General features: G+C 41.0%; 4 protein-coding genes across 6 annotated transcripts; 1 reads left to right on the forward strand and 3 right to left on the reverse strand.

Moving 5' to 3' along the window:
- Positions 1–2,721: 2,721 nt before the first annotated feature.
- plag1 (pleiomorphic adenoma gene 1) lies at positions 2,722–8,907 on the reverse strand. The gene is made up of 3 exons (XM_030779844.1): positions 8,843–8,907; positions 4,082–4,414; positions 2,722–3,664 (listed from the first exon to the last, which is right to left on the reverse strand). Exons 2-3 carry the CDS (start codon positions 4,312–4,314, stop codon positions 2,722–2,724), a joined length of 1,176 nt encoding a protein of 391 aa, XP_030635704.1. The 5' UTR covers positions 4,315–4,414; positions 8,843–8,907.
- chchd7 (coiled-coil-helix-coiled-coil-helix domain containing 7) lies at positions 7,485–12,501 on the forward strand. 2 transcript variants are annotated; one of them, XM_030779846.1, is made up of 4 exons: positions 7,485–7,504; positions 10,493–10,535; positions 11,086–11,184; positions 11,614–12,501. In XM_030779846.1, the coding sequence occupies exons 1-4, from the start codon at positions 7,485–7,487 to the stop codon at positions 11,716–11,718; spliced, it is 267 nt and encodes an 88-aa protein (XP_030635706.1). In that variant the 3' UTR covers positions 11,719–12,501. The 2 variants fall into 2 exon arrangements, with proteins under 2 accessions (XP_030635706.1, XP_030635705.1); XM_030779845.1 differs by lacking the exon at positions 7,485–7,504 and adding an exon at positions 9,359–9,443 and having other exon boundaries at positions 10,414–10,535.
- Positions 12,502–13,293: 792 nt separating this feature from the next.
- Positions 13,294–19,264, reverse strand: sdr16c5b (short chain dehydrogenase/reductase family 16C, member 5b). Of its 2 annotated transcripts, none has more exons than XM_030779659.1 (7): positions 19,175–19,264; positions 18,562–18,900; positions 17,876–18,007; positions 16,701–16,800; positions 16,435–16,579; positions 15,809–15,934; positions 13,294–14,166 (listed from the first exon to the last, which is right to left on the reverse strand). In XM_030779659.1, exons 2-7 carry the CDS (start codon positions 18,880–18,882, stop codon positions 14,070–14,072), a joined length of 921 nt encoding a protein of 306 aa, XP_030635519.1. In that variant the 5' UTR covers positions 18,883–18,900; positions 19,175–19,264; the 3' UTR covers positions 13,294–14,069. The 2 variants fall into 2 exon arrangements, with proteins under 2 accessions (XP_030635519.1, XP_030635520.1); XM_030779660.1 differs by having other exon boundaries at positions 19,180–19,261.
- Positions 19,265–21,627: 2,363 nt separating this feature from the next.
- penkb (proenkephalin b) lies at positions 21,628–24,244 on the reverse strand. Its single transcript, XM_030780730.1, has 2 exons — positions 24,107–24,244; positions 21,628–22,254 (listed from the first exon to the last, which is right to left on the reverse strand). Exons 1-2 carry the CDS (start codon positions 24,242–24,244, stop codon positions 21,628–21,630), a joined length of 765 nt encoding a protein of 254 aa, XP_030636590.1.
- Positions 24,245–26,500: the final 2,256 nt, after the last annotated feature.

Here is a 26,500-nt window from a genome sequence, read left to right on the forward strand (position 1 = left end):
ATTAAAACAAAACAATTACAACACAGACACCACCACCACCACCATCATCATCATCATCATTGTCGTTATGGCTGGAATGCTGTTTGCCTCTGAATGAATCTTTCTCTTCTCCTCTCTCTCCCTTTTTCTCGCTCTCTCCTCTTCCTTAGCTGTAAGATCAGAGGTCAGTCACTTAAAGGCCCTTCCAATGAACATCATCACCATGGCGATTTGCAGCTCTCTGACAGCTGAGTGAGACGATCTTGCCTTTCGAAATGAACCAAATCGCGGCACAACACAACACACACACATACATGCGCACACTCACATATACACACTCCCTCTCTCCTTTCAGCACAGTCTGAGATTTCAAATAAAAAATATAACTAGAGAAGAGGTCTGTCGCACCATCGGGGACTATACACTGTCCTTTAGCAGCATAATCCAAAAGAGAGATCGCAGGAGTGTTCCACACGACACACACACACACTCAACACACACATACACACACTGGGTGATGACGGTTACCACTGAAGCTGAAGGGCGAGTCAACAGAAGGGTAGAATCTCTGACTGAACGCGCCTTTGAATAAAAAAAAATAAAAAAAATTTTAAAAATCCAGAGAGATCCATGACCTCATTGGACTCAGCATATCAGCAGTAGGAGAGTTTCATGACATCACCTTCTTCAGATCAGTTCAAAAGTTTCGACACGATACTTCTTTTCCACTGTGTTCAGATTGTTAATCCTTGTTAATCCAAGGATTGGCTTTTTAAAGAGGAGGTGTAGGTATGTGTATGTTTGTGTTTGTGTGTATTACTCTGGAGATTGCAGGTTTTATTCTCTCTAAGAGACACAGATGTTTTTTGTGCAATAAAGCAAAAAAAAAAAAAAAAAAATTACAAAGTTAAACACTGTAGAAAGTGTACCTGTAAAAATAACACACGTAGCAGTGTATATACATGCTAAATTTTCTGTTTAAGAGCTAAATATGACATCTAAACCATTTATAACAAAAGGGTCTTATACAAAACAACAAAAATGACAAAATAAAACATGAGAGAACAAAAATGCATTTGACTTTTTTCTTTTCTTTTTTTTTTTTTGAAAGTGCCATGATGACAAGTATGTCCAATATGAAGGCTTACCGAACGTATATGCCGTTACCAATAACTTTTAGCTCCCAATGTGTTTTTAACATCCACACATCAAAGAATGCAAAAAAAAAAAAAAAAAGGACATTCAGTCAACACCCCCCCCCCCCCCCCCATCCTCTTCCCTCCCAACCCCATCCACTCAAACACACTATCAAACACACATCCAGCCTTGATAATCCACGTAGTTGGTCGGCTGGGTGTTGTTTTGAGGGGGGGGGGGGGGGGCGATTGAAGTCGCACACATATTCTCGTGTGTTGAGATTATCAGGTAGTCCATAGCCACATTCTCTCTCTTCTTTTCTCTTCTTTTCTTTTTTAAAATAGATTCATAGCAGGGCCATTTCACAGACTGAGTTTGCCTCTTCTTTTTTTTTTTCCCCCCTGCATGTTGTTCAGTTGTCAGGGCACAGACGTTTTACTGTGACATTCCGATCAGTGCAACAGACAGCAATCTGGTGGCTGAGGTTGAGAGTTGCTTGTGTTTGTGAGTGAGAGAGGGAGAGAGACAGAGAGAGAGAGAGACGGAGGGGGAGAGAGAGAGAGAGAGAGAGAGAGAGGGAAAGAGAGAGAGAGAGAGAGAAGGGTGTGTATATTATAGTCTATTTAAAGTCTGTCTGTGTTTCCCTTTCTCGTTCTTTTTTTTTTTTTAATGTCATGAAGCAGAACTGCAATGGTAGACTATTAAGGTTCTTGATATGAGAGCAGCAGCAATGAAGGCAATTGGCCAAACAAAAACAAAACAGAAAAATAATGATAATAATTCAAAACAAAACAAAACAAAAAACAGAGACAAGCCATTCTCTCTCTGGTTATGAGGGGTTCGGTTGCCTTTGGCTGTGAAGAGATCTGACACTGTCACTCAAATGCTGGTATTCTTCTCAGTACCAAACAGTTTATGAGCCACACGCAAACACAAACAAACAACAAACAAACAACAACAACAACAAAAAAAGAACATCCAAAAAAAAAAAAAAAATTCAAATTCTTAGCTTTGATGGATCTTCAACATCACTAGAAGTTCAAAGTGCTAAGTGGGAGGATTTCTAAAAAAAAAAAAAAAAGAAGAAGAAAAGAAAAAAAAAAGCAAAAAAAAAAAAAAAAAGCAACGCTCTTTTCCTCTGTCTTTATTCCGAGAGCAGAGCTTCACTTCAAAACTGTGCCACGCTTTACAGCCATGCACCCTTTTTTTTTTCACTTTTCAAGGTGATTCTCATTTGAGTGACAGCCGTCAGACAAGGTTTGACATCCTCGGTAGCTAAGCTAACTGCTAGCAAGCCTTCAAAATACTTGGCCAAACGTAAGTAATGAATTTTGCTTGTGTGCTTTCGTGCGCGCTTGCACACACGCTTGTGTATATGTGTGTGTGTGTGTGTGTGTGCGTGTGTGTATACGTGTTTGAGTTTGTTTCGTGAAAACGAGAGACTGTGTAATATGTTCTTGAAGACCCATATCTCTCAGGATTTTACTGGCATCTGAGACATATTAAATTTTTGTAGACTGGTGGCTACAGTCTATATTGTGTTTGTGTGCTGAGGTGATATCTCCTTGTGTAAGTGTTTGTGTGTTTCATATCTGTGTGTTTGGATCACTGGAAGGCCTGGTGGAAGCGAGGCAGGGTGGTGGTTGTATTTAAGCTCGGCGTGTGTGTGTAATTTGCGGAGAGAGTGTGTGTGTGAGAGAGGGTGTTTGTGTGTGAGAGTGGATGTAATGGGCTTAGAGGCTCAGGGGCTTCTTGGGTGGGCATGGTTAAAGGAGGCCCCTCCTCCGAATAAGAAACTCCGAGCCCCGGCCCTGCCCCCTGGTTATAAGGCAGGAAGTTGAAGAGCGGAGAGAGGAAGTCCAATGAGGAAGCTTCACTGCTTGCAGTTGTGGTGCCCAGTTTAGGGGGCGTGTCTTCAGCCTGCAGTTCCAAAAGGTAGCTCTCTAGCTCTGCCCTCAGTGGGGCCGGGGGAGAGTAGGAGGTGTGGCCTAAGGGGTACCGCAGCGTGAAAGGTCCGGCCGGAGGGGAGGGGCGGGACTCCAGCTCCACAGGCTCCGCCTTGACCCTCAGCAGCTCATGGGGGTGGCTCTTCTTGACATGTCGCGTCAGATGATCCTTGCGGCCGAACCTCTGGGCGCAGTACTGGCAAAGGAAATCCTTCCTACCTGTGTGCACCACCAGGTGGCGCCGCACATCCTTGCGGGTGTAGAACCGTCGCTCGCAGTGCTCACACTGGTGCCTTTTCTCTTTCGTGCCCGACGCGCTCTTCCCCGCGTGACCGCGGAGGTGCTCCAGCAGCAGAGGGGTGCTAGGATACGGCTGCAGACACACCTGGCAGGTGAGGTCGCCACGGTGGGCGGCGTGAAGAGCCTGATGCCGACGGAAACCCAACTTGGTGTTGTAGCTCTTCCCGCACTCAGCACAGCTAAAAGCCTCTTTGTTGGGGTCATGGGTGTGGAGGTGGTTTTTCAGGTGGTCCTTGCGATGGAACATCTTCTCACAGTAATTACATTTGTGGGTTTTCTCTGGTGAATGCGTGGCCATATGCCTGCAGAGAAACACAGACACACAGTCAAACCTATATAGCGCATTGACAGTCTTATATAAAACATACCGAAAGACAAGACAAAACACACACATACTAAAAAAAACAGCATTTGAGGAGATCTTACTATCGCACTTTACAACACTGGGTTGTTACTGCACCTGTCTGACTGTTTGTTGAGTAGACTTGAAACTCTATTCATCTGACTCTGACTGTAGATTATATTTCGGTGTACATTTCTTCGAGTTTGACTACATACATATATTAGTATCTATTTACGCATCCGTGCACAGGAGAGTTGGCGTTAATATAAGTTTGTATGCAGGCGAGTGTATACGTGTATGTATGTAGATATGTATGTATGTGTGTGTGTGTGTGTGTGTGTGTGTGTGTGAGAGAGAGAGTCTTTCTCTGGCATACCGAAGCAGTTTGTATTTAGAAACAAAGGCCTTGGTGCAGTCAGTGTGTGTGCAGCAGTACGGTCTCTCGCCGGTGTGGGAATATGAGTGAACCTTCAGCTTCTCCAGGCTGTTAAAGGCTTTCTCGCACATTTGGCAGGGAAAGTTCTTCCTCCCCTTCCCCTCCACCCTCTTCTTCCTCACTCCGCCGTGCTCCGCTGTGTGGGGGCAGTCGTCAGGTTTGACGGTGGCCATGGCAACCTACTGCCGGCCAGCGGCTTGGACACAAACACTGTGTCCGGACGCTGAAAAAGCGAGTGACCCCAAATCTTCAACACCGCAGAGTGACAACGGTCTGCAAGAAACCAACAGGGCGGGATAACTGATTGCTGCACTGGCTGAATTTTTTCCTTCTTGAACTACCAAGGACAGATAAATCAAGTGATAACCAATAAAACTTTAAAACATATCAAGAAGCTGTACAGAGACGCAGAAACAACAGCCAATGAACAAAAAAACAAAAAAAATCAAACCAAAAACGCTGAAGAACCCAGATGATGCTTTAACAACAAGACAGAATCTTCTTCTTACAGAATTTGCCAGAGTATATGGACAAACCGTTAAAACAGTGTCTATGTTTTTAAAACAATTTTAATGTTTGTTCAAAAGAACTAGAGGAAAGAAAAAGGAACCCACACATTTTGAACAAACTTGTCGATATTTGCAGTGGATCTGCAAGCTGTAAGCAAACTACAGCCTCACAAACAAAGCGTTAGAGCCACGGCACAATAGTTTGTTTATAACAATTGTTTATACTCCAATTTGACGTTCCTCTAAGCTGTCCCATGCAAACCTTACTGCACTCTGTAAAATTGGGACACACACACACCACCAAACAATACAAACTGACACACACACCAAAAATCAGATAAGAATGTTTTCTGTCATTCATTTGTCAAAATGTTTGAAAACAGCATACTTGAGATCGCTGTTCTCTCCAAAAAATGACATATTTTGAATGGTAAACATATCAAATGAATGTAAAAATAATCTGTTCCATCTTGAGTATGGTATCAGTTTTATTTATACATAAATTCATTACTTTGAGCTGTTTCTGATTCAAATCCACAGAGCTGTCAAGATCTCTAATTGTAAGAGTGTTAAAAAAGCTATCATATCCTTGAAGTATTGCCAATATGTTGGTCACTGTCAGATTTTAACAATCTGCACCACACCTCCCATCTGGTTTTCTTATCCTTTTGTCACAATTTGGTATACACTCCAAATACTCGCACATACTCACAGATCTCTTCCTACAACTCCACCTCATCCATCCATCCATCCATCCATCCATTCATCCATCCACTTTGCTACACTTTCAATGACCAATCCCTCTCTAACACTCTCATAGTTGAGAGTAAAACTCTTCATCAGTCACCTCAAAACACCTCTTCCTCACCCCAATGTATTTGTTATATCAGAGATTTGACCATTAAAAGAATTGCCACTGCTACTGTGACTCTTAGAAAAAGTGTTACATATTTCAAAATAAAGCCATTAGAAGCTCTAAGAAAATTTCAGATTTTGAAAGCTCTTTTGTATGACCATTTAAAGGAGTCTTGCTGATCTATTTCCCACAGAAAATCTCAGACAATGAAAGATTAGCATAGTACACACAATACCATGCTGCACAGATTCAGGACATAAGTTCATAACTACCTGAATGTGGTTCAGGTTTACTGTCAAATCATGTCATCTCTAATCACATCTATTTTCATTTTTAATTTCAATCTCATATGATTCATTTTTAACTTAATACATTTCATTGCCTGCTGATGATTTAATCTGAATATCTGAGAAAATTTCACTGACTCAAAGTTTTTTTTACATTAAGAAACAAACTATTTGTACTATATTTCTAATGGTTTGATGTTTAATTCCATAAATATTTACTGTAAACGTGAGCACAGTTAGCAGCAAATTCTACATCAAATAAACGGATGGTAAGAAAACTGCAGTTTAAATGTTGAGTTTTTTTTAGAAATTTTTTTCTTATACTGCTATGAAACTACATGCTAAACTCACTAGTAATTCTGAAACTGCTCCCTAATTTCACACTATTTTATCTGAACAACAATTTAACAGTTAATTATTAACAATTTTGCCATTAAAGACTAAAATATTCACAATTAATAGCAACTACCTTACACTCAGTATGTTAACCAATTTTTAAATAAATTACACCTCTAAAATCTTCCTAGTTTTAATAAAAACATTTATTGGTTTTAAACTAGTGCTACTAAGATGAGAAACTGACTTTGAATCTAAAGAATTAAAAGTAAAACAGATGAAGCAGATTCTTGTGGTGGTAGATTGTGAATCACACAACTCTTATGCTATGCTCTTCCCATGTAACAGGTTCTCTACATGTACAAAACAGATTTGTCATATTAATTACTCTACATTTACAGTTATTTTTGTTAATAAAATATTAAATATAATGACACTTAAATTGAATAATAAAGGAGATATTCACTTGACAGCACAATCCTCCTGCAAAACTACACCACATTAAAAACAAACTTTTTGTTGATTCCAGTGCATAATATTCACTCATAGTTATTTTCAAAGCAAATTTAGATAACATCAAAATTGAAAAATTCCCTATTTTGATTAGTTCAAATATACCTTTTTCATCAAGAAAGATTAGCTACTAGTAGTTCACAGAGATATTGGAAATGTTAACATATCTTAATTTCTAAAAGAGTTCCACAGTGGAAATAATAATTTATGAATTAGCCACAATATTTTTCACTAATAAACATGATTCTTATGCACTTCAATGAAGCCTTCAGAGAACTTTAAGCTACATTAAAACAACCAGAAATAACCAAATTAATTTAATTAAACTCTAACAAACAGAAAACATTAATCTCTAATCTCTTGTGATATAAAACAAGAATTTTACATTTGACTTTTGCACAGCACTAAAGTCAGTAAATGTTTGGGTATAAAGCACAGTAGAACAAACAGTTTTATATCTAGAACCTTCAATTTCAGATTCTCAAGTTTTGAAAAACAAAATCATAGCAATGTTTTATGTCCACGATTAAAGGATATCTACACATGTCATTCTCAATTAAAACCACCCTCTCGAGACGTAACAACTGTTTTAGAGGGTCAACTTCAGTTTTAGGACGTATTCTTACAGTACATACAATTCTGAGTGTATACAGCTATTCCTTACTATCTTAAACAAAAATGCGTCCCGATAAAGAGGCAGAGAACCACGTTGGGTCGCGTTTCCAAGGGGGAAAACATCTGGCCCATACACGAGAGATGCTCTGATGAAAGACAGTAAAGCTCTCTTAAAAAGCCGAACATTTCCATCCGTTCCAACATTACATAACATTAGAATCACCATCATGGTTCAACTTCAGACCCAGTGACCCCATTGCAGTTTGAAAGAGAGACATTTTCAGCGTAGGCATTTTGTACGTAGTTAAGTCAACCCCTTAATGAGGCGGGGTATAGGTACCTCCACTTTTTCCCCTCTCACCCATGACCCACCAACTCCACCCACAACCGCCAATAGACACTAATACTAGTCACACACACATACACGAACACACAGACCAAATGACCCCTGTGCACCCATTTCGGATTCAGAGCAGAATCTCCCTCAATGCTCTCGCACACACACTCGTACAACGTTTTCATCACAGACTCTTTTGATTCGGTCTGCATGCACTGCCTGTGATGCTCGTGCGTTTCCACGCGAGCGCCATTCATGTGAAAAAGTTTTTCTCCCTGTTACAGATCCACTGATCTATACTGTCAATTTGCGTTGACACACAACAAAATCTCATGTCCCTACGCAACAGCACTGCGGCTTTATTGAACTTTCGATATTAATGTACAATCACAAAAGCCCACATATTCGAAACACTCACTCTCGTCATTAAAGCAATAGAGATTTATTTTGAATTCAGTTGCCAGACTGTAGTAGATTGTGACTGACTTAGACACTCTTAATGTTGAAAACGGACAGATGGACATACAGTAGAGAATGTTTAGCATCGCCCAATTAGTCCCCCTCACGTCTCCCTCCATTTTGGTTGTTTATGATATTGACAAGCAACTTCTTCTCTCCGATATTGACCGAACCAGCAGCTTTGCTTCACGCTAAACACAATCTATACGTTCTAAAAGAAGTCTGAGTGCTACAATCATATCGACAACATTGTAATTACGTTGCTAAATAAAAGTATAACACATTTATCAAATTTCGTGCTTAAAATACAATTGTGGATATGCAAACGTGCTTCTATCTATAACGATATGTTTACAGTCGCTTGGCGTGCTCATAGATGTCAAATTTGAAGCAGCATGTCTGCAGCGTGCATTTTATAATATTTTTTGCAATATTTAAATGCGCTGCGTTCGGCTCGGCTATCTTCGTAGCACTGTTGTTATTATATTCAGAAAAAAACTTAAAGTGAACAAAATGTCAAAACTTTTCCCAACTTTTTCAAACTCCACTTATTCCTCCGATTGTTGACATTCATTTGCAGTCAGCGTGACGTGACAGTTGCACATAACACAATTTATTTAAATTTTCTTTATATTTCTGTCTTCCGCTGCTTTTCTCTCAGGTCCCAAACTGGGCGCTGATTAACACAAACTTTTTTCCCCTAGCTCACCCCTCTCTCATAATTTGAATAACCCCGATATTTTAATTCAAGAACACTGTAACAATTTACTTAATTTGCGTAAAACTCACCGTGGGAGCGTTAACATCCTTTCTACGGTGTTTTTCTTGACTTTCAACTATTTTCCGAATTTTTAATAATTTTTTTCTCATATTTTTTGCTGGACGCGGCGGGCCTGAAAATTGTTTGCTTTCCCCTCTTTCCAGCAGCCATTGTGTATGCGCTGCGATGCAACCAAACATACAATTTGGCCCCGCCCATTACAGTCCCTCCCTCCTCGCACTTTTGATTTGTGTAACGTCCTGTCATTTTCATACTTTTCTGTCACTGATGGCCCCTTATTTAAAAGTTCAACTTGCGGACTCGCTAGTGATACTGTCAATCGAAACGACTCCATTTTATTTCTATTTAAAACAATAGGTGGGTTATAAAAATCCTGTGACATATCTTAGTGGACAAAATAAGTGTCAGTCGACTTTATGGCTACCAACGCTTTTGCGTGAAACGCAGCCCGTTGGTCAACTGTGCTGTCAATGACCTGTAGGCGTATCGGGGTTAAGTTGTGAAGTGCTCGGTATGACGTCCAATCTAACATTGAGTGAAAGCTTCTGAGAGTTTCTATCGCAGAGAAATGAGACTTTCCAGCATGTGAATACACACAGCGTTTAACTGGTGAGTTAGATTGTGTCACATAAATCGCATGTGACATATCTTGCCATTAAAGCGGCATCATTGCTACCGTGTTGTTAAGGCTTAGCAATACCGGCTGCTAGCAAAAGTTAGCCAACACTGCATGTTACGACCTTAGCAGCGACAGTTTCCTTTGACGTTGTGCTATGTGGGTTAGCAAGTGAGGAGTTTAACCATATTAAACCAGGTGAGCGGGGCCTTTACTACAACCTCATATGAAACAAGCATTTTTTACTATACAATGCCAGGAAGCAATGCAGTTATATTACAAACCACAGCGTAGGTATATCTTAATGCTTGCCACTGAATCAAAATTGAAAGTCATGTGTCCAGTGTTTAGCTGATGTAGCCTAAACCACTGGAGGTCATTCAGAAAAAACGAGCAATACAACAACATTAATTTGAAAAAAAAAAAAAAAACGCCTGTCACTTTCAAATTTTTCTTGTACATGGTGTCTCGCGGTCAGCCATGCTTGTATTTTGGGGTTTGCATAATTCACCTCAGTCATACGTAAGAAAGCAAGCGCCGATTGGTTACCACTGTTGGTTACGGTTATCGTGTTGTGCAACGTAACATCAACGTCTCGTGAGTGGACCTACCTTATAGTATTGACCATAGGTGTAATGTAACTAGTCAACGTATTGTCTAAATATGTATGTACTGTTAACAGCGCCTTGACATACATAAAAATGCAAGAATTAATGATGACAAGGAGAACAAACGTGCACGTGCTTAGTGTCTCAGATAAGTGACGTTAAATTTGACCTGTTAATGTTAAATATTTAATGTTTACAGCTCATACAAAGCCCCCAGATACCTTTCCATACCCATCTAAAAAGCTTTTTTTAAAAATACAAAATCATGTTTCCTAGGCTTTACGATACATACTTTAAAAAAAACCTCTCAGTGTGTAACTTCTTTCCTTAATTGCATTTCCTTTCGCTGTTCCAGGTGATCCATTTGATGGGACGGCAACTCATAGATGTTCCAAAACACACGGATGAAGCAGGAGAATGAGTGCTAAATCAAGTGCCCGGAAAGTTCGTAATGAGGACATCAACCCTTGCATTGAGGTCAGCTTGACTGCGTGTGGTGGTGGTAGTGGGCCAGAGGAGTGAGATGGACAAGGACCTTGGTTGCTGTGGTTTCTGTTGACTAGGTGACCAAAATCAAATTTGGTCCTACAGTTTGATACGATCATTAGGTTTTGTGTGAAGTACAGTGAGAATGTTAGAGTATGTTCAATGGTATAGGCACTTTTTTTTTAGAAAGGCTGTTTAGACCACCTGTAAAGAATATGTCCAAATTAAAACATACCACACATGTACAATTGGCATATTAAAAGAAGCTGTAGTTGGCTTAACCCCTCTGGACTGGTGCAGTGGTCATGCAACAGCAGGGACTTTTGATAGCATAGGGAATTAAGCATTCAGATTAGAGTGAAAAGAAGAGAAAAAAACATACAGAGCATGGTTCATATTTTATTCGTATTATACTTGCAGTAGCTAGCATTTAGATTGGTTCAAAATAACGAGAATTTGTATCAGTTGTTTTCTAATGCTGACCCTAATGCTGTGTTTGTGTGCTGTTTGTGTGTGTGTGTGTGTGTGTGTGTGTTTACAGGAGAGTGACGGTTCTCAGAAATGCTTAAACATGTATAACTATGATAAGAGCATGTGTTCTGCCTACTTCCAAAGGTACAAAAACTGCAGGAAATACTGGGTAAGTATTCTGTAGTCTTCACCAGATATCTTCACTTACATAATAGCTTCTGTCTCTCATTTACCATGCAGTTGAATGTGTGAGGGTTTTCACTTACTCATAATGCACTTTAATAATGTATATTTATTTGAATAACAGATTATTTTGTAAGTTTAGGGTAATAGTTACAAGTTGTCTTAAAGTTGCCAATGATCAGGTGGATTCATCTTCTTGAACTAGAATGGTCGTATTATGGTTTGAAAGTGGTATCAGGGTTTTGTGATCATAGCCGTGGTCGTATGAACATTATGTAAATATTATTAATGCTTTTAGTATACCCTTTGAGCGCATGGATTAATGAAATATACTCTAAGTTAATCATTCTCTTTCTTTCTCTCTCTCTCTCTCCCTCTCCCTCTGCTGATGTCTTTCCCTGTGTGTGTCTGTCAGCATGGTGTGATGGTGCAGCGTAGGCGTGACGGAGTGAAGCCTGACATGCCCACTGCTGAGGAGCGTGAACAGATATTAGCAGCCCTTGGAGGGAAACCCTATTAACACACACACACACACATACATACACACAGAGCAAATACATAACCTACTGAGGCCTGGAGTGAAGAGTTTGTTTGGATGCAGTTCCTTAGAATGCTCTGACACTGTGCCTCACTCTGATTGGAGGAGCACTCAGTGTGTCTGATTGCGCAGCCTATAGGGCGACTGAATCCACCCCCTTTGGCAAGCTCCGACTCTGCTGTTTGAATGCGTGTGTAAGGGTGTGTTTGTGTGTGGGGGTGTATGAATGTATCCTCAACTCATGGTACTACTATGAGGAGTTTCGGTGCTTTGAAACATTGAATCCAGTTCTCCCCCCCTCCCAAAAAATGTGACCTTTCAATTTTACAGAACACCCCCCACACCCACATACACCCACACTGGCACAAACCAGGGTCTGTTTATGACACATTTACACCTCAGGCTTGAGGCTTAATATTCTGTTAATGAGCTGTTAGGTAAATCAAAGACAAATTCTAGACGTTTGGAACCCTTCATTTTGAAGCTGCCACAGTGTAGATTCACCAGGCAGAAAAAGTGAGAGATGGCCTAGGGGGGTGGGAGGGGGGGCCCTCATTGTTCTGAGCTGGAATCATGTTATACATACGTTTTATCTGTGTTTTTGGAGATGTGTGTCTGTGGTCAAAGGGTGTTTGAGTGTGTATGAGAGTGAGAGTTCAGACTGTGCCATCAGCAACCTTATCAGTTCTATTTAACAAATCTGTTGTGTGTATGCATGATGTCACGAGAGAGACTCTCATGAACTCTGTTGAATTAAAAAATATACAAAAGTAAATCTGAGCTGTGTGTTCTTCAGATTCACCCAATCAAGTGTTGTGAAGTAATTCACTGGCAAATTTTTTTGGGGGGGGGCTGGGCGAACACTTATCGAACACTCCACAGTTACATGTAGATAATTTGCTGTTTAAATGAACCTGCATACAAATGTAGAATGTAGGACCTCTTTCAGTACTGTATTTCAGTCCCTTGTGTCTGCACCTTAGAAACAGGTGTGCACCGGTGCTCTTTCGTTTGTTAAGGCATTCAGTAATGACAGTATTACTACAATTTTTGTTGTGATGACCATGTAAATAAACAGAGGTATGTCAGAAGAGTTTTCTTTACTGCTGGTATAATTTGGGGGTATCTAGTAGAAAAGAATCAGATGTGTCAAGTCAGATTTGACGTAGAGGTTGTTCGTGGTTCACTGGGGTTATTACCTCCAAATTCATTCACTGAGGGACGATTTTGGGTAGTTCGGACGATGGGAGCATAATTTCAGCTCCATCTGTGAAAGTTACCTGTTGTTCCTTATATAGACACAAGAGGGTGCTCTGGAGCTAGCGTCATCTCTTGAGTCACTTGTTTATACGAAACGCACCGTGATTTTACTGTGTTTTTCTGTCTGCATTTGGTTCATTCAAATGAAATTGGCTCCATTAACTCCAAAAAGGACATTCATTCTTAAAGCCAAGAGCCTGTTATGGAGAGTTAGTGTATGTGTGTGTTTTTCTCCCACTCGGGTCATGCTCCCTTGTAACTAATGTTTTAGTCATTTGATATTAGGAGACACACACGTACACAAACAAGCACTTTTAATTAATGTGGGTTCACCGTTAATATTGAGTTACATAACACAAAAATATCAGTTGTGTGCATTAGACATAACAAAGAAAAAATAACATTTTGTAGAAGCTTATTTATAAACATTCATAAGTGCCCTTGAGGTTACAATTAAAATACGCATTCATGCATCCTTAAACGAGGTTTTCCTTCATTCATTAAAAAAGAAACGGAATTAGTTCTTAATTCTAAGGCATCAGCTTTAAAACAGCTTTAAAAAATTAAACACCAGAAATTCCAACATACATTTTCCTGCCATGTTAAATTGTATTCTAATGGTCACAGTGATATTAGCATGTGAAATGAGAGTAGAACTTACAACTCCCATTAGTCCTAATAGAGAGGCAGGGGGAAAAAAATCAGTTTTTGAAAAGTACATGAGCTTAATACACGTATAAGAAAACGACTAAAGACCAGTTAGATCATTAAAATCACATTAAAATACCATACATCTCCTTCTGTTTGTGTGTTTAGCCTTCACTACTCATATTGCCCTTTGAGTTAGTTGAGCAATAAACATTGAGAACAGGAAGAAGTGACTCAGAGTCACTGACTGTAAACTTTGAACAAAAAAGCATTTTTTTTTTTCCATTAACTTCTTATTTTTCCTTCCTTTCTCTCAGAAATGGTATTAATGTCAGTCCATAAGGCAGTTCCTTCAGTATTGTACCACTTCTGCTGTTTAAATCGGGCCTTCACTCGTACGCGGTTCCGTCTTCTTCAGTCTTCAGTTAGTCGGTCTTTTTGCCGTGACCTTTGAACTGAGCCATGAAGTTAAACGCCCCCAAGTACTCACCGAGCAGCACGCCTAGTTTAGTGGGTAAAGTGCTAAAAGAGAGATGGTTGACAGTGTAAATATATCTTGAACATACACTCACACCTCTACAAAGATCCAATAGGATTTCGTGTTTTTCCAATACAACCCTATGTTGTATTGTATACAACACAACTTTGTGTTTTTCTAATACAAGGCTACTTTTTCAAAGAAGTTCCATCTATGAACTATAGTAAAAGTCACTTCACAAAATCCTGTTATATAACAGAGGAGCGCTGGGATATTGGGTGACCATACACTGTCTATTTGATCTCTATCTGCTGGAAGTTCAGGCAAACAGTCAGAAGGAAGCTTTTAGTGAAATTGACAGAAATCTCTTCTGTATCTTTTTCTGCCTGCACATTTGCAAACTGCAATAATGGAGAAAATTCAAATGATACACGCTAATGAAATTAGCGAACCCAGTGAAACACTAATCTGGCAAAATTAGCCAGTGAGTAGTGCCTAAATGAGGGAAGCCAGCATGCGCTAAGAAATGTTAGCCAACTCCCTGCACCCAAAGCTAACTGGGTAATTACTGTAACTAACTCACCTATTGCATATGGGTGTAACAACAGCCTTATCACTAGTTTGTTTTATTTATTCAATGATTCACTCTTTATTATTTACTCTTTATCTATCCACTCTCTCACACTACCTATGTCTTACTTCAATGAAATGGGTTCTCTACCTGAATATACACAATACAAATAACAACAGCTTCGTTAGCATACAAAAAAAAACGCCAGAAAAACAGCCCAAACACACTCCAAAAGTGGGGTCATATAATATTACAGAAAGATAATAAATCAAACATTACTGATGGGACATGGCAGAAGATCAGTCAGTCTGGCTGAAACAGGTTAAGCCTCTCTTGTGGAGCTATCTCAGAGCTCACCATTCCCCGCTAATTAAAATCTTAAATGCTCTCATCATTATCCTACAGTTCAAAGGGCTCCATTCATTACGGAGAGCCATGATACCTGTGTTTGTTTGTTTTTTGGTGTGTGTGTGTGTGTGTGTGTATGCATGTGCATGTGTGTGTGTGATCTCTCCAGTGCACAGCTGTTTCTTTGAGCATAATGCTGTTGAGCGTAGGTGTATGTGCGTGTTTTGAGAGAGACACACAGACAAAAAAAAAAACCCAAGAGGCACCGTGTCATTTTCGGATTTTCACCCAAGCAGTTTAGGTGTTTCGCCGAGAGACACAGGGTCAGAGGTGAAAGGATTAATGGTTGTGAATTAAATCTTTAATGGACGGGACATTTACCGAGGGTCGGGTCATTTACTCCAGCAAAGCAGTACGTCCTGTGATGTACTGAATTAGTTAGCAAAGCAGGAATGGAGCCTATATACTAACTGAAACTGGGTTTCCCTTTAACACAGAAAACTATCCCTGTTCTAGGGCTTAGGGAGTTTAGAGCACTGTCTGGGTGAAATTGTATATGATGTATTGATTTGTCATATTTGCAAGCAAAATGTGATCGTTTTCCACAAAGGCAACAAAAGCAGCCAGTGAGTCGGCTGATTTAGGCCAAGTGATGCTCCTAGCTTTTTCCTTTCTTTCTTTCTTTCTTTCTTTCTCTTTTTTTGAAAAAAAAAAAAAAATCTGACGTCTCTGGATTGAAAGGCGAAAGATGTTGAAAAGGGACTTACTGCTTGAGGGCGATGATGAGGTAAACACTGCGTGGCATACTCAGGTACACCTGATCCCTGAGAACAGCGTCCACGATCTTCCTGCACGCGTAGTCCGGCTTCAAAATAGGCAGGATGCTTGGAAATCTACAGCAGACAAACACCCCCATTATCCCTGCTTAGCTTTTCGCGTCCCATTCAGGACACTCCAAGAGAGAAAAATAACACATCATTGGATGGTCCAAGCGACTATACATTTTAATTTATACATGCCATCTTGACTTCACTGAACAACTCCCCCGCTCCTCCAGTTAAAACTACTCTTTTAACTCTAAACTAAAGGCATATAAGCGTGTTATCAGCTCCCTAGCAGTTACACCCACCAGCTGCGTCTATCATCAAACAGCCTCGAGGGCACAATGGGAGAGAGAAGGGAAAAGCAAGAGCAAATTGAGTCTGTCCGCAGCGGAGATATCTGACTTGACAAACACCATCCAAACGTGTTAAAAAAAAAAAACTAACCTGACATCTGAGACGTGTTTTTGGGCTGATAGGATACAGAGACTTTCTGCCTGACTGCCTTAGTCGGATTCTCTATCTCGTTCACTTTTTAACACAAACGCACAGACCCACGCTGCGAGTCTTACTTAGTGTTGGCTCCATCGAACATTCCGGTATTAATGAAGAAGGGACAGACAATGGTGGTTTTCACTCCATCGCAACCGTTAGCCAGGAGCTCCAAAGCCATAGACTCAGCAAAACCCACAGCTGCAAACTTACTTGCACAATAATCTGCGAGAAACCCAGACACACAATTGACACAATGAGAACAAATATTGTAAACATACACACCTGTGTGGGTGTGGGTGTGTGTATGTGCACGTTTGTGCGTGTGGTAAAGTTGGGCTCACACCTGCTAGTCCATTTACTCCAATAAGTCCAGCTGAGCTTGCAATGCTGACCAGGTGACCGTGATTACCAGCCATCATCGCTGGTAGAAACGCTTTATATGTCTGAAAAGAAAAAAAAAACCCAGCTCTCAGAGGAACATCACATGGTTTTGATTATGACTGTGCTCTTTTGGCCATAAACAAACATTTGAGTATACGTTTCAATAAATCTTTCAGTTAAAAGGGAACTGAATTGAACCGATCTGGTAGGCTAATGCTTCAGATCCTTACAGAACTGTCCAAACACTGTAAACTGAATTGTTTGTCAAGCAAAAAATATACAGCTTTTATTTTTGTTTTTTTTTATTTCCACATAGAATGTTGAATAATGTGAGAAACGCTGAGGCTACGATTTACAGGTTTGTTCTCTGGAGAATTTCTTCATTCAGTGTTCTCCCATAAAACCACATACACACGCATAAACATACTGTCATTACATAATCATCAGGCGTGTGCTGTCATCAGAGTAATCACGAGGAATGACAGCGCTGGGTTTCACCAACACATCCAGTGAATGTATTGCAACATCTTTCATTTGTACTACTTTCCAACTAATGTCCTTTGAAGGACTTGATGCAAAGAACTATATTCCTACTAACTACCATTTCTACAGAAAAGACTTGTCAGGCGGGGGGTGGGAGAGGGGGGTGGGATCTACATTGCTTTGGGGGTGGTGCAGCAGTACATGTAACAGCGATATTGTGGGGGTGGAGGGAAGAATGGATTCATGAGGGTATCAACGCGTCCCAGAATCAGTCAAGAAATTTAAGCTGCTTAGAAATACTTCAGCATGACGACAAGGTGAAAAAAAAAAATCATAATCAACTATAAAAGCATTTACAGACAAAAAAAAAAAGACAAATGTTCTAGAATGGCTGTCACATTCTGCAGATTCTAAGATTATAGTAAACCTGTGAAACCATTGTATATGCAGATAGTCAAGACTATGTGCTTGAAGAGTTCTGAGAGGAGAAAAGCATAAAATGTGAGTCAAATCCACTCCACTCTTTGTGCAGATATTCTCTGAAACACAGACTTTGACGAGAGCGTACCCAAAAGATTTGCATACAGGTGCATGCCGAGGGTGTGTGTGCATATGTGTGTGTGTGTGTTGGTGTGTATGTGTAGGATAACTAACCCAGAAGTGTGCCAAGCTGTTGACTTCCATCGATTTCTCTATGAGAGCGTCGGGAGAGTCCAAGAACTTTTTCCCTGTGACGATTCCTGCATTGTTTATCAGGATAGTGACATCACCAACCTCACGTTTGACCTGTAACATGAACACAGACAAACTTACACTGAGGTTATAAAGGGAAAAAAAGGACCACAGTCTGATTCCCAAATGAAAGCTCACTGGGCAGTAAGTTTAATTTAAGCAGTAAATGTAACTTATCTGTTGTAACTGTTGAAACTTATCCCAGAGAGTAGACAATAAATTGGTGGGTAGTGTCATTGTTCTTTAAAACAGAGAGCAAGGAAGACTTCAAAGATAGTAAAGAGAGCTGTGTTTAATAGACAGTGAGGGAAGAACACTGCAGTTCCTTTAGCTGGGTAGCTGGCGGCCGTGTTTTAGACAACACTGAAAGACGATGCTTTCGTCAAGCGGAGCTGTGGAAGTCAGGTGGGGCTGTGTTTAGGAGAAAACACAAATGGTAGCGCAACCTGTTTGATTTGTGTGTACTATACACCAACAGATTTTACGTTGATCTGTTTTGTTATGCAAAACAGATAGTCTGAGCATAATTTGTATATCCGTCATATAGCGTTAAAGGCGGAGCGAGGTTGGGTTGGGTCAGTTGGTCTGTACGTCGGGGGATACCTAACCTTGTCTGCAACTCTGTAGATTTCCTCTCGGCTACTGCAGTCGCAGGTGTAGGTGTGTGCACGTATTCCGTGCGTCTCTTTGATCATTCTCGCAGTTTCTTTGTTTCCCTCTTCATTGATGTCCCACAACACTATCCGCGCGCCGAGTCGCGCGAACTCCAGAGCCATTAAACGTCCGATCCCGCTGCCTGCCCCTGTCAACAAAACCGTTTCTCCGGCCACACTCTTTCTCCTCGTTGGCACAAACAGAAGAAAAAATGCCTCCAAGCTGTACCAGGTACTCAGCAACAACACCCATAATGTCTCCACAAAGAAGTTCATGGTGATGAACTATAGAGCCTAAGCACACAGGGACAGAGCAGAGCACGAGTAAATGCTGTGCAATTCCAGACCCCTTGGAAGTGCAACCTAGCAACAGCCCTTACAATCTTACCAGTAGCTTACACCTTTATTGTAAGTTCAGTTTCACAAACTAACAAAAGAGCCGCATAGGTTATGCATATGTTAAAATAGCCACTTCTAAACAAATTTGCATCTGGTCAGTCATTCATTTACGTAACTGTTTATCTAAGGACTCGCAACCGAATCATTTCTTTCGGAATGGACTTCTTACCTTACCCTTTCGTTCGGCTGGAGTCAGTATTTCAGAGATAGAGCCGAATCGATGGGTTTATTTATAAAGAATGAGCATATACGACCTTCGTGTTTTCATCCCCCCTCCTGTTTAAGTCGAGGCAAAGTTCAGTATCTCATACTGGACACGGTAACGGGACAGGATGTGGAGGGCGCGGCTTTAGAGCAGTTAACCATTTAAGGCCCGGGATACCCTTAGGAAGACAGGTTTTCACTGTATTTAAATAAAATAAATCTAATTCAAATATGCCTAGCGTCTTTAAAACTAGATTTCATAAGCTACCATACTGTGAAGATGATCGTCACACTGTTTTTTACCATGGCTTTACACAGTTTTTGCGACATACCATCAATGGTTAATATTTATTGTGTTTTCAGATGTGACCTTGTCGTACCATATCAGCATAAACTTTAACCTAGTGAAAAGAACTATGGGAGACTCCACAGTTGGTTAGGTTAGGAATCTTCTAACGTAAATGAAACACACACACACACACACACACACACAGAAACACACACACACACAAAGCATTTAAAAATATAATCAATGGCTTTGTTAATGTAGGTGTTGCTAACAGAGATCGAGGATCAAGACTGTGTGTGTGATGTCATATGCTGACCTCAATGATGCGTATCCATTAACACCTGAGAGCTTTGCTCAGTGAGAATATAGCTGCTACCACAGGCATTTGTGGCATAGGTTTGGGGTGACAACGTAAATGAAGAGCTTTATCCCACATGCTTGAAAGATGGTAAATATTTAGTGTGGAATTAAGGGCAAGCATTTCTTGCCAGCTTCAAATAATCAGTTTGTGAACTGCCAACTGTATTAAGGTTTGTCTGTAGCAGTGTGTCTAATCAGAAGGAGGACTTCTTACCCCTGATTTGAAATGCGCACTGTGGTACATGGGGTGACATATTTGGTCATGACTGCTGACTGCGGATGAATCAGTTTTGACTTTGGTCGTGAGCGTAGTAAGTGCTGATAATACACCGAGATAAGACGTTTTTGTACTGTGTACTACAAGACCTGAGGTAACATCTGATCATCTTTTCTGACTAAAGAGGAAAAAGTTTTGACTTTGGTCGTAATCGTGGTTTGGGATTTTACCAATTGACAACAATGTAACTCATAATACAGATAAGGGGGTTTAGAGCTGCCAGTCTCTGTCTCTCCCTCTCAATCTTATATTGAGCTATATTTATAGCTTTCTGAGTCATTAAAGATGAGGTAAAGTAAAAACTGTATCTGTGTCGATGGTCATTTTGATAAAGGAATAAGTGTAGAATTGGCACTCGCACGTCACAGTCTGTCGTCAAACCGGTTATTCAGTGAAAGACCTTTCTAATGGCCAGGAATGTAAATTGTCCATCAAATTATTGGGCTGTCTGACAAAAGCAGCTAGTTTGAGCCTGGAGATGCTCTAGGCAATGACTCAGTATTCATTACTATGTAATAATAGGTGAGGCGGACCGAGACAAAAACGGTGATGGAGGACCAGATTGTATTACCCAGACTTGTAGCCCAGTTCAGTTATGGTCCTGCCCATTCGAGTAATACCTTCAGATGGCATTCTATGGACTGATATGAGAGTTTGAATATGTCGACAAAATTTCGACGATATGACCGATATATAGAGGGGGGGAAAAAAGCCTATTTCAGGTTCCATCTTCAATGAACTGAGATTCTTATTCACAACAGACACCCTCTTATGCAGGTCAAGCAGTTTATTTCAACTGTACAGCACATATAACAGGACTTTAGGCTGACACAAGACAAAATAGATGCGTCAAGAAAAAAAACCATAATAAATAAATAGATACATAAAAAGGGTTTGGTGGGGGGTGGGGTGGGGGCTCACTAAGCTAAAGATGAAAACTGGTGTGTTTGACACACTCATCCATTAACTCGCTCCTAATGCAGGGTACTGCAGTGGCACAGATGGACTGCGTTTCACAGTCTTTATTGAGCTTCAGGGATTGTGGCTGAACTTTTACAGGGGTATCGGTGAATCAGTTTTAACAGAGTGATCGGTCAGAGGGAAAGGAGACTGTACTGGGTGACAGATGAAGAGAACTGTCTCTTCCATCTGACTCATTCTGCTTTACAAAGGGGAAATGAAAAAAAAATCCTTTTTTGAATGCCGATCTAGAGTCTGTTCCCTTGACCTATGACCTATATTGCCTTTCTGCACAAACTATGGTTGGGTTATGGGCGCGTCGTGAGCATTATGAGCACGTTGTGAGCACACCGTGAGCATGTAATGAGATTTTTATGAGCATTCCGTGGGGGAATGAATTAGGAGCACTTATCCTCGGTCAGCCAGAAGGCGTTTTTAACTCCTGCTGTGTTTCACACAGGGTGACTGAGAGGTGGGAAAAGAGAACGGGACACGACGGAACGTGGCTGACCCGACAGTCTGCAGGGAGCTCTCAATAGTCCATGAATCCTCCGTACCGCTTGTCGACCTCCGAAGACTCCTCTTCATCCTCTTCATCCTCCCCAGGGGATGAGCGTTTGAGGAATCCGCCGTAGCGTTTCGATTCCTGCCCCCACTCGGGCCGTCCCACCCTTCGCATGAACCCCCCGTAGCGCTTTTGAAGCGCCCTGACCACGCCCTCTGAACCGTAAGCCCCGCCCCTTCTCATGAAACCACCGTAACGTTTGGTGGCCGCTCCGCCCTCTTTGTCTTCTGCATCTCCCGCCTCCTTCATTGCGTCTTCTGCGATCTGATTGGACAGGACCTCTAAGTCGTGGCTGTTCAGGATTTCTCTGCCGTGGTCCACATCATCGGGCTCCAGCCCATACAGCTCAGCTGTCTTCTTCATAAAGCCTCCATAACGCTTCATAAAACCACCGTAACGCTTCATAAACCCCCCGTATTTTTTCATGAAGCCTCCGTACTTTTTCTCCAGTGAGTGCTGCTCGGTTTCCGGTTGTGACGTCTCTGTGGAGATTTGATCACCCTGGTTTATGCCGATGGTGGTCTGCAGGAGGTCTTGGCATAAACTCCAGGAAGTTCCAGAATTTACCGGGCCCTCGCACTCCAAAACACATGCCTGCGGAATCAGCCATTAAGACGTGGTTAGGACAATATATGCACATTAACCTTAAACACGTTTGCCTGCATAGACACACATACACACACACACACACACACAGCAGCTGCAAAGCTTATGCCTGCATAATAAAAAATTAGCCGTTAAGATGTGGTCAGGGCAATGTACGCACATTAACCTTAAACACGTTTGCCTGCATAGACACACACACACACACACACACAGCAGCTGCAAAGCTTATGCCTGCATAATAAAAAAATTATCAAAGACGCTATTGTGTGTGTGCTAGCTTTTTCCCCTCAAGCCCTCCTCACAATCATTCACATCAAAGCTGGATGATAACTCTCTCTCTGAAATTAATATATTATATGTAAATGAGAGAGAGAGAGAGAGTGTGTGTGTGTGATTAGGAACTAATAGGGTTAAATTGGAAAAGAATTGAAAATTCTTTGAAGTTTGAAATCTTATACAGACTAAAGTGAGAACACTCATTGTCAGGACTACATCAGCAACAGGCAGAGTCACAAGCACACAGAAAACCATAAGAAAATCACATAATAATGTCTTGTGCTTTAGTGAATCCTAGTGGAGAAAAGCTGAATTATTATTGCACTTAGGCTAAATAATAACGCTCTCTGTCTCTGTCTATCTGACACAGCCCCTCTCTCTCTCTCTCTCTCTCTCTCTCACACACACACACACACACACAATGTATTATCACAAGCCCCCCTCCCTTTTCCACTGACGGAGTTTATGGGCAGGTCTGGCCAATGCGGCATCACATTCAATTAAAACATTTCTACAATACGGTTTAATCGCCTGTGACGCACTTAAATCAATTTTAGCGAGTGATAAAAATCAAATCAGAGTTACGAAACAATCAATATGTGTTTAAAAAACATAACACTTAGATGAGTTTAATCTGTTTTTTAAAAAATCGCAAAGCTGTGAACTGGAGCACGAGACTGCAAATCAGGGAGCGAAGTGTAATCCTAACTGTGCGTTGTCTGGGCTGAATATATTCTATGTATACCACATAAAATCAATAAGTACAGATTTCCACACCACCTGCTCTAATCTGTAATAGAATACACCATTATTTCATAATTTTTAAAGTTCTGTTTTCTGTGCATGCACAACAATTAGGAACACAGGATTCCCTCATTCGTACTGCAAGTGGTTCGTTCGATTACTTATATCATATGACAATCAACTGCACAAAATAAGCAATTAATGCTTAGCTACCACTCTGAAAGACAATCATACGCTCCTTTTGATACAATTTTCCTGAAAACTCATAATAAAAATCTTGTAATCTGCTTACCATCCCTCGAGTCGCAGTTTTTTTTTTTTTTTTTTAATTGTGGGTGTTTCGACCATTTAAGCTCTATACAGAGGGAAATAAACGCCATATAAATATCAGTGTTCAGGAAATGAAAAACGTGACAAATAATAAAATAAAACAGTTCTTCAAGGTGGGAATGAGACCATTCAGACCTGAAAACAGTTTACAAATCCACCGTATTTGCACTGTAAACTCTATGAGTTCGGTTCTGCAATAAAGTGATTGAAAATAGCTGCTGAGCTGTTTTTCCAAATCTTATCAACGTTATTTTCTAATCCTTTCCTCGACTGGGCTGCAAATGTTTTTGTTTGTTAAAATTTTCTATTGTCTGTTGTGGTTTCACTTCAGCAGTAGTATGGACCGCATGTCGTTAGGTCCGACAGATATAGCACGAGCGATGTGAGTGAGCGAAACGGAAATGATAATGATTTGTGGAGTTGAAATTCATCATTCTGAATTAGCCCGAACGCTTATTTCCAAATTTCAAATTCTGAGAGGGGAACTTACTACGGAGTTGAGATCTGTTCGTTGAAGCCGCAAGTGCACGGAGCAATACGCACAGTCTGCGCCACAGTCCGCACTAACTGTCAGCGCGAGGCACGCGCTCAAAATCACTAACCAGAAGGTGATCACCGGGACAGCCATGAGCTGCGAAACACGAGAAAGAGAGTTAACGAGAAAGAAATTTTACCAAACAGTTGTTGACTGTAGTGTCGTTGTTCGTTAAAGAGGCACATGACATATGAAATTTCGATATTTAATTATCGAATGTTACAGGATGAAATAAATCTGAAAATGGAGTTTAAGTGAAATGAATCGTTTTGACACTACGCACTGATGTAAACCTACAAAAGATATCACCTGAGATTTGAGTTAAATCGAAATTCCGGGAAAAGTTGTATCTATAACTGACCTTCTTTGTTGCGCTCTGGTCCTCTTCAGTCTTGCGCCGTGTAATGCGGTTTCAGGCTTGTGCTAAATTGTAGACACAAGTCTGCTGAACTCTCGAGGGTATGTGTGTCTGAGAGTGAGTGAGTGTGTGGGAGAGAGAGAGAGACACACAGAGACAGAAGAATCAGAGAGAGCACACAAGTAGAGCGAGTGAGAAGAAAGGGAAGGGGGGCAACAACGCAGACCCAGAGGAGTCACTGTTGATGCGGTCTGGCTCGCGCAGTTCGTGCACAAGTTATCTACCCGCCACCTCAGTGAACGCGTGGGTAGGTGGTCGATGTCAACTTAACAATTGGACAACCGCATCGTAAAAAAAGCTTCATTTTGTTCTCTTGCGTCTCGTCATACTAGGACACGAAGTCTGACGTACAGAGTGGCGCACAAAGTGTGTGTGTGTGTGTGTGTGTGAGTGAGAGAGAGAGAGAGAGAGAGAGAGAGAATAACTCAAAATCCATCTCACAGAACAAAGTTATGGATGAAAGTGAGGGGAGTAAAAAGGTGAAAGCTTTAACACCCTTCCCTAAACCCACACTATGAAACAAAAAGTAACCATTTTTGTGACCGGCACTAAACCTTAGTGTGAAGAGTCTAAATTTGCAGGTTTCAAAACCTTAACAGCAAATCCAATTTTTCCCACCGCTCACATTGTACTTTTCCTGTATTATCTATACCACAGGTCAGTAGGATCTCTCTCTCTCTCTCTCTCTCTCACTCACACACACACACACAGACACACACACACACACACACACACACACACACAGACACACACACACACACACACACAGACACACACACACACACACACGCACACACACACTCCATATTCATCATATTCATGTTAGGGTAACTGTGATTAATGTCAGTATTTTCATTAGAACAGAGCAGAGCTGCTTTCACGCCTTTGTAATAGCTTTTCAAATGCACTTGTGTCTCTTTTCTTAGCTGGCTATTGACAAAAGAATGCGTTCCCCACAGCTATAAAAGCTATTGATCAAATCTATAAAATGCGTGTAGAGCCACTCTACTAAAACATGAATGCAATTCTGTTCAGTGTGGCTCACTTAAAGGCCACAGCAGTACACATGAACCCCAGACAGACTCGTGAAAAACACACACACAGACACACACACAAACATGCACAAGCACAAGCACAAGCGCATGCACACACACACGCACACGGACATACACACACAGGTCGAGGCATGTGGAAAACTGCTTGGAAAAAATGTAAAAAGACGATCGAACTTTGCCCTTTTTCATGAATAATAATAATAATAATAATAATAATAATAATAATAATAATAATAATAATAATAATAATAATAAACCTGGGAGGCTGAATTGTTGATGCCCTCTTGAATAGCATTCCACCCATTGTTTGTTTGGATCATCGTTTTCCTCTGATTGAAGAGACTGTGTATCACTGAGATGCAGTAATCCCAGTGTGCGTGAACCCCTGACCCCTGAAGATCGTCTGTAGCCGTTCTCATATTGTATTCTGATTGTGTCTGGGTGGACCTTAATGAAAGAGAGGGAGAGGGGGCACATGTGAGTGCGTGTCCGACTGCTGTCAGAATGGGGTTATGCCAGGAGGTGGCGTGGTGCTGGGTGAGTGAATTACAGAGAAAGAGAGAATTAGAGAGAGGGAGAATTCAGAGATGTGTGTGTGTGTGTGTGTATGAGTATGTGTGTGTGTGTGTGTGTGGGGGGGGGGTTATTGAGGGGTTAAGCATTCTCAGAAACATAGACTTTCTAGACTGGTCTGGGGTTTAATAATGTATCTTTCTGTTCATCAGTGCACTGACACAGCGTAGAGATAGGAAATGATGTCATTCGGCTCGCGTTGGGACATGCTGATTCGCTATTGTTTGTAAAAACGACACAAATACGGGACACGCCCAAAAGCTTAGTAATAAAGCCTGCCCACACTGCCTGGCTATAGTGTCA

This window comes from Chanos chanos, chromosome 7 (genome assembly GCF_902362185.1).
Source record: "Chanos chanos chromosome 7, fChaCha1.1, whole genome shotgun sequence".
NCBI classification, from domain to species: domain Eukaryota; kingdom Metazoa; phylum Chordata; class Actinopteri; order Gonorynchiformes; family Chanidae; genus Chanos; species Chanos chanos.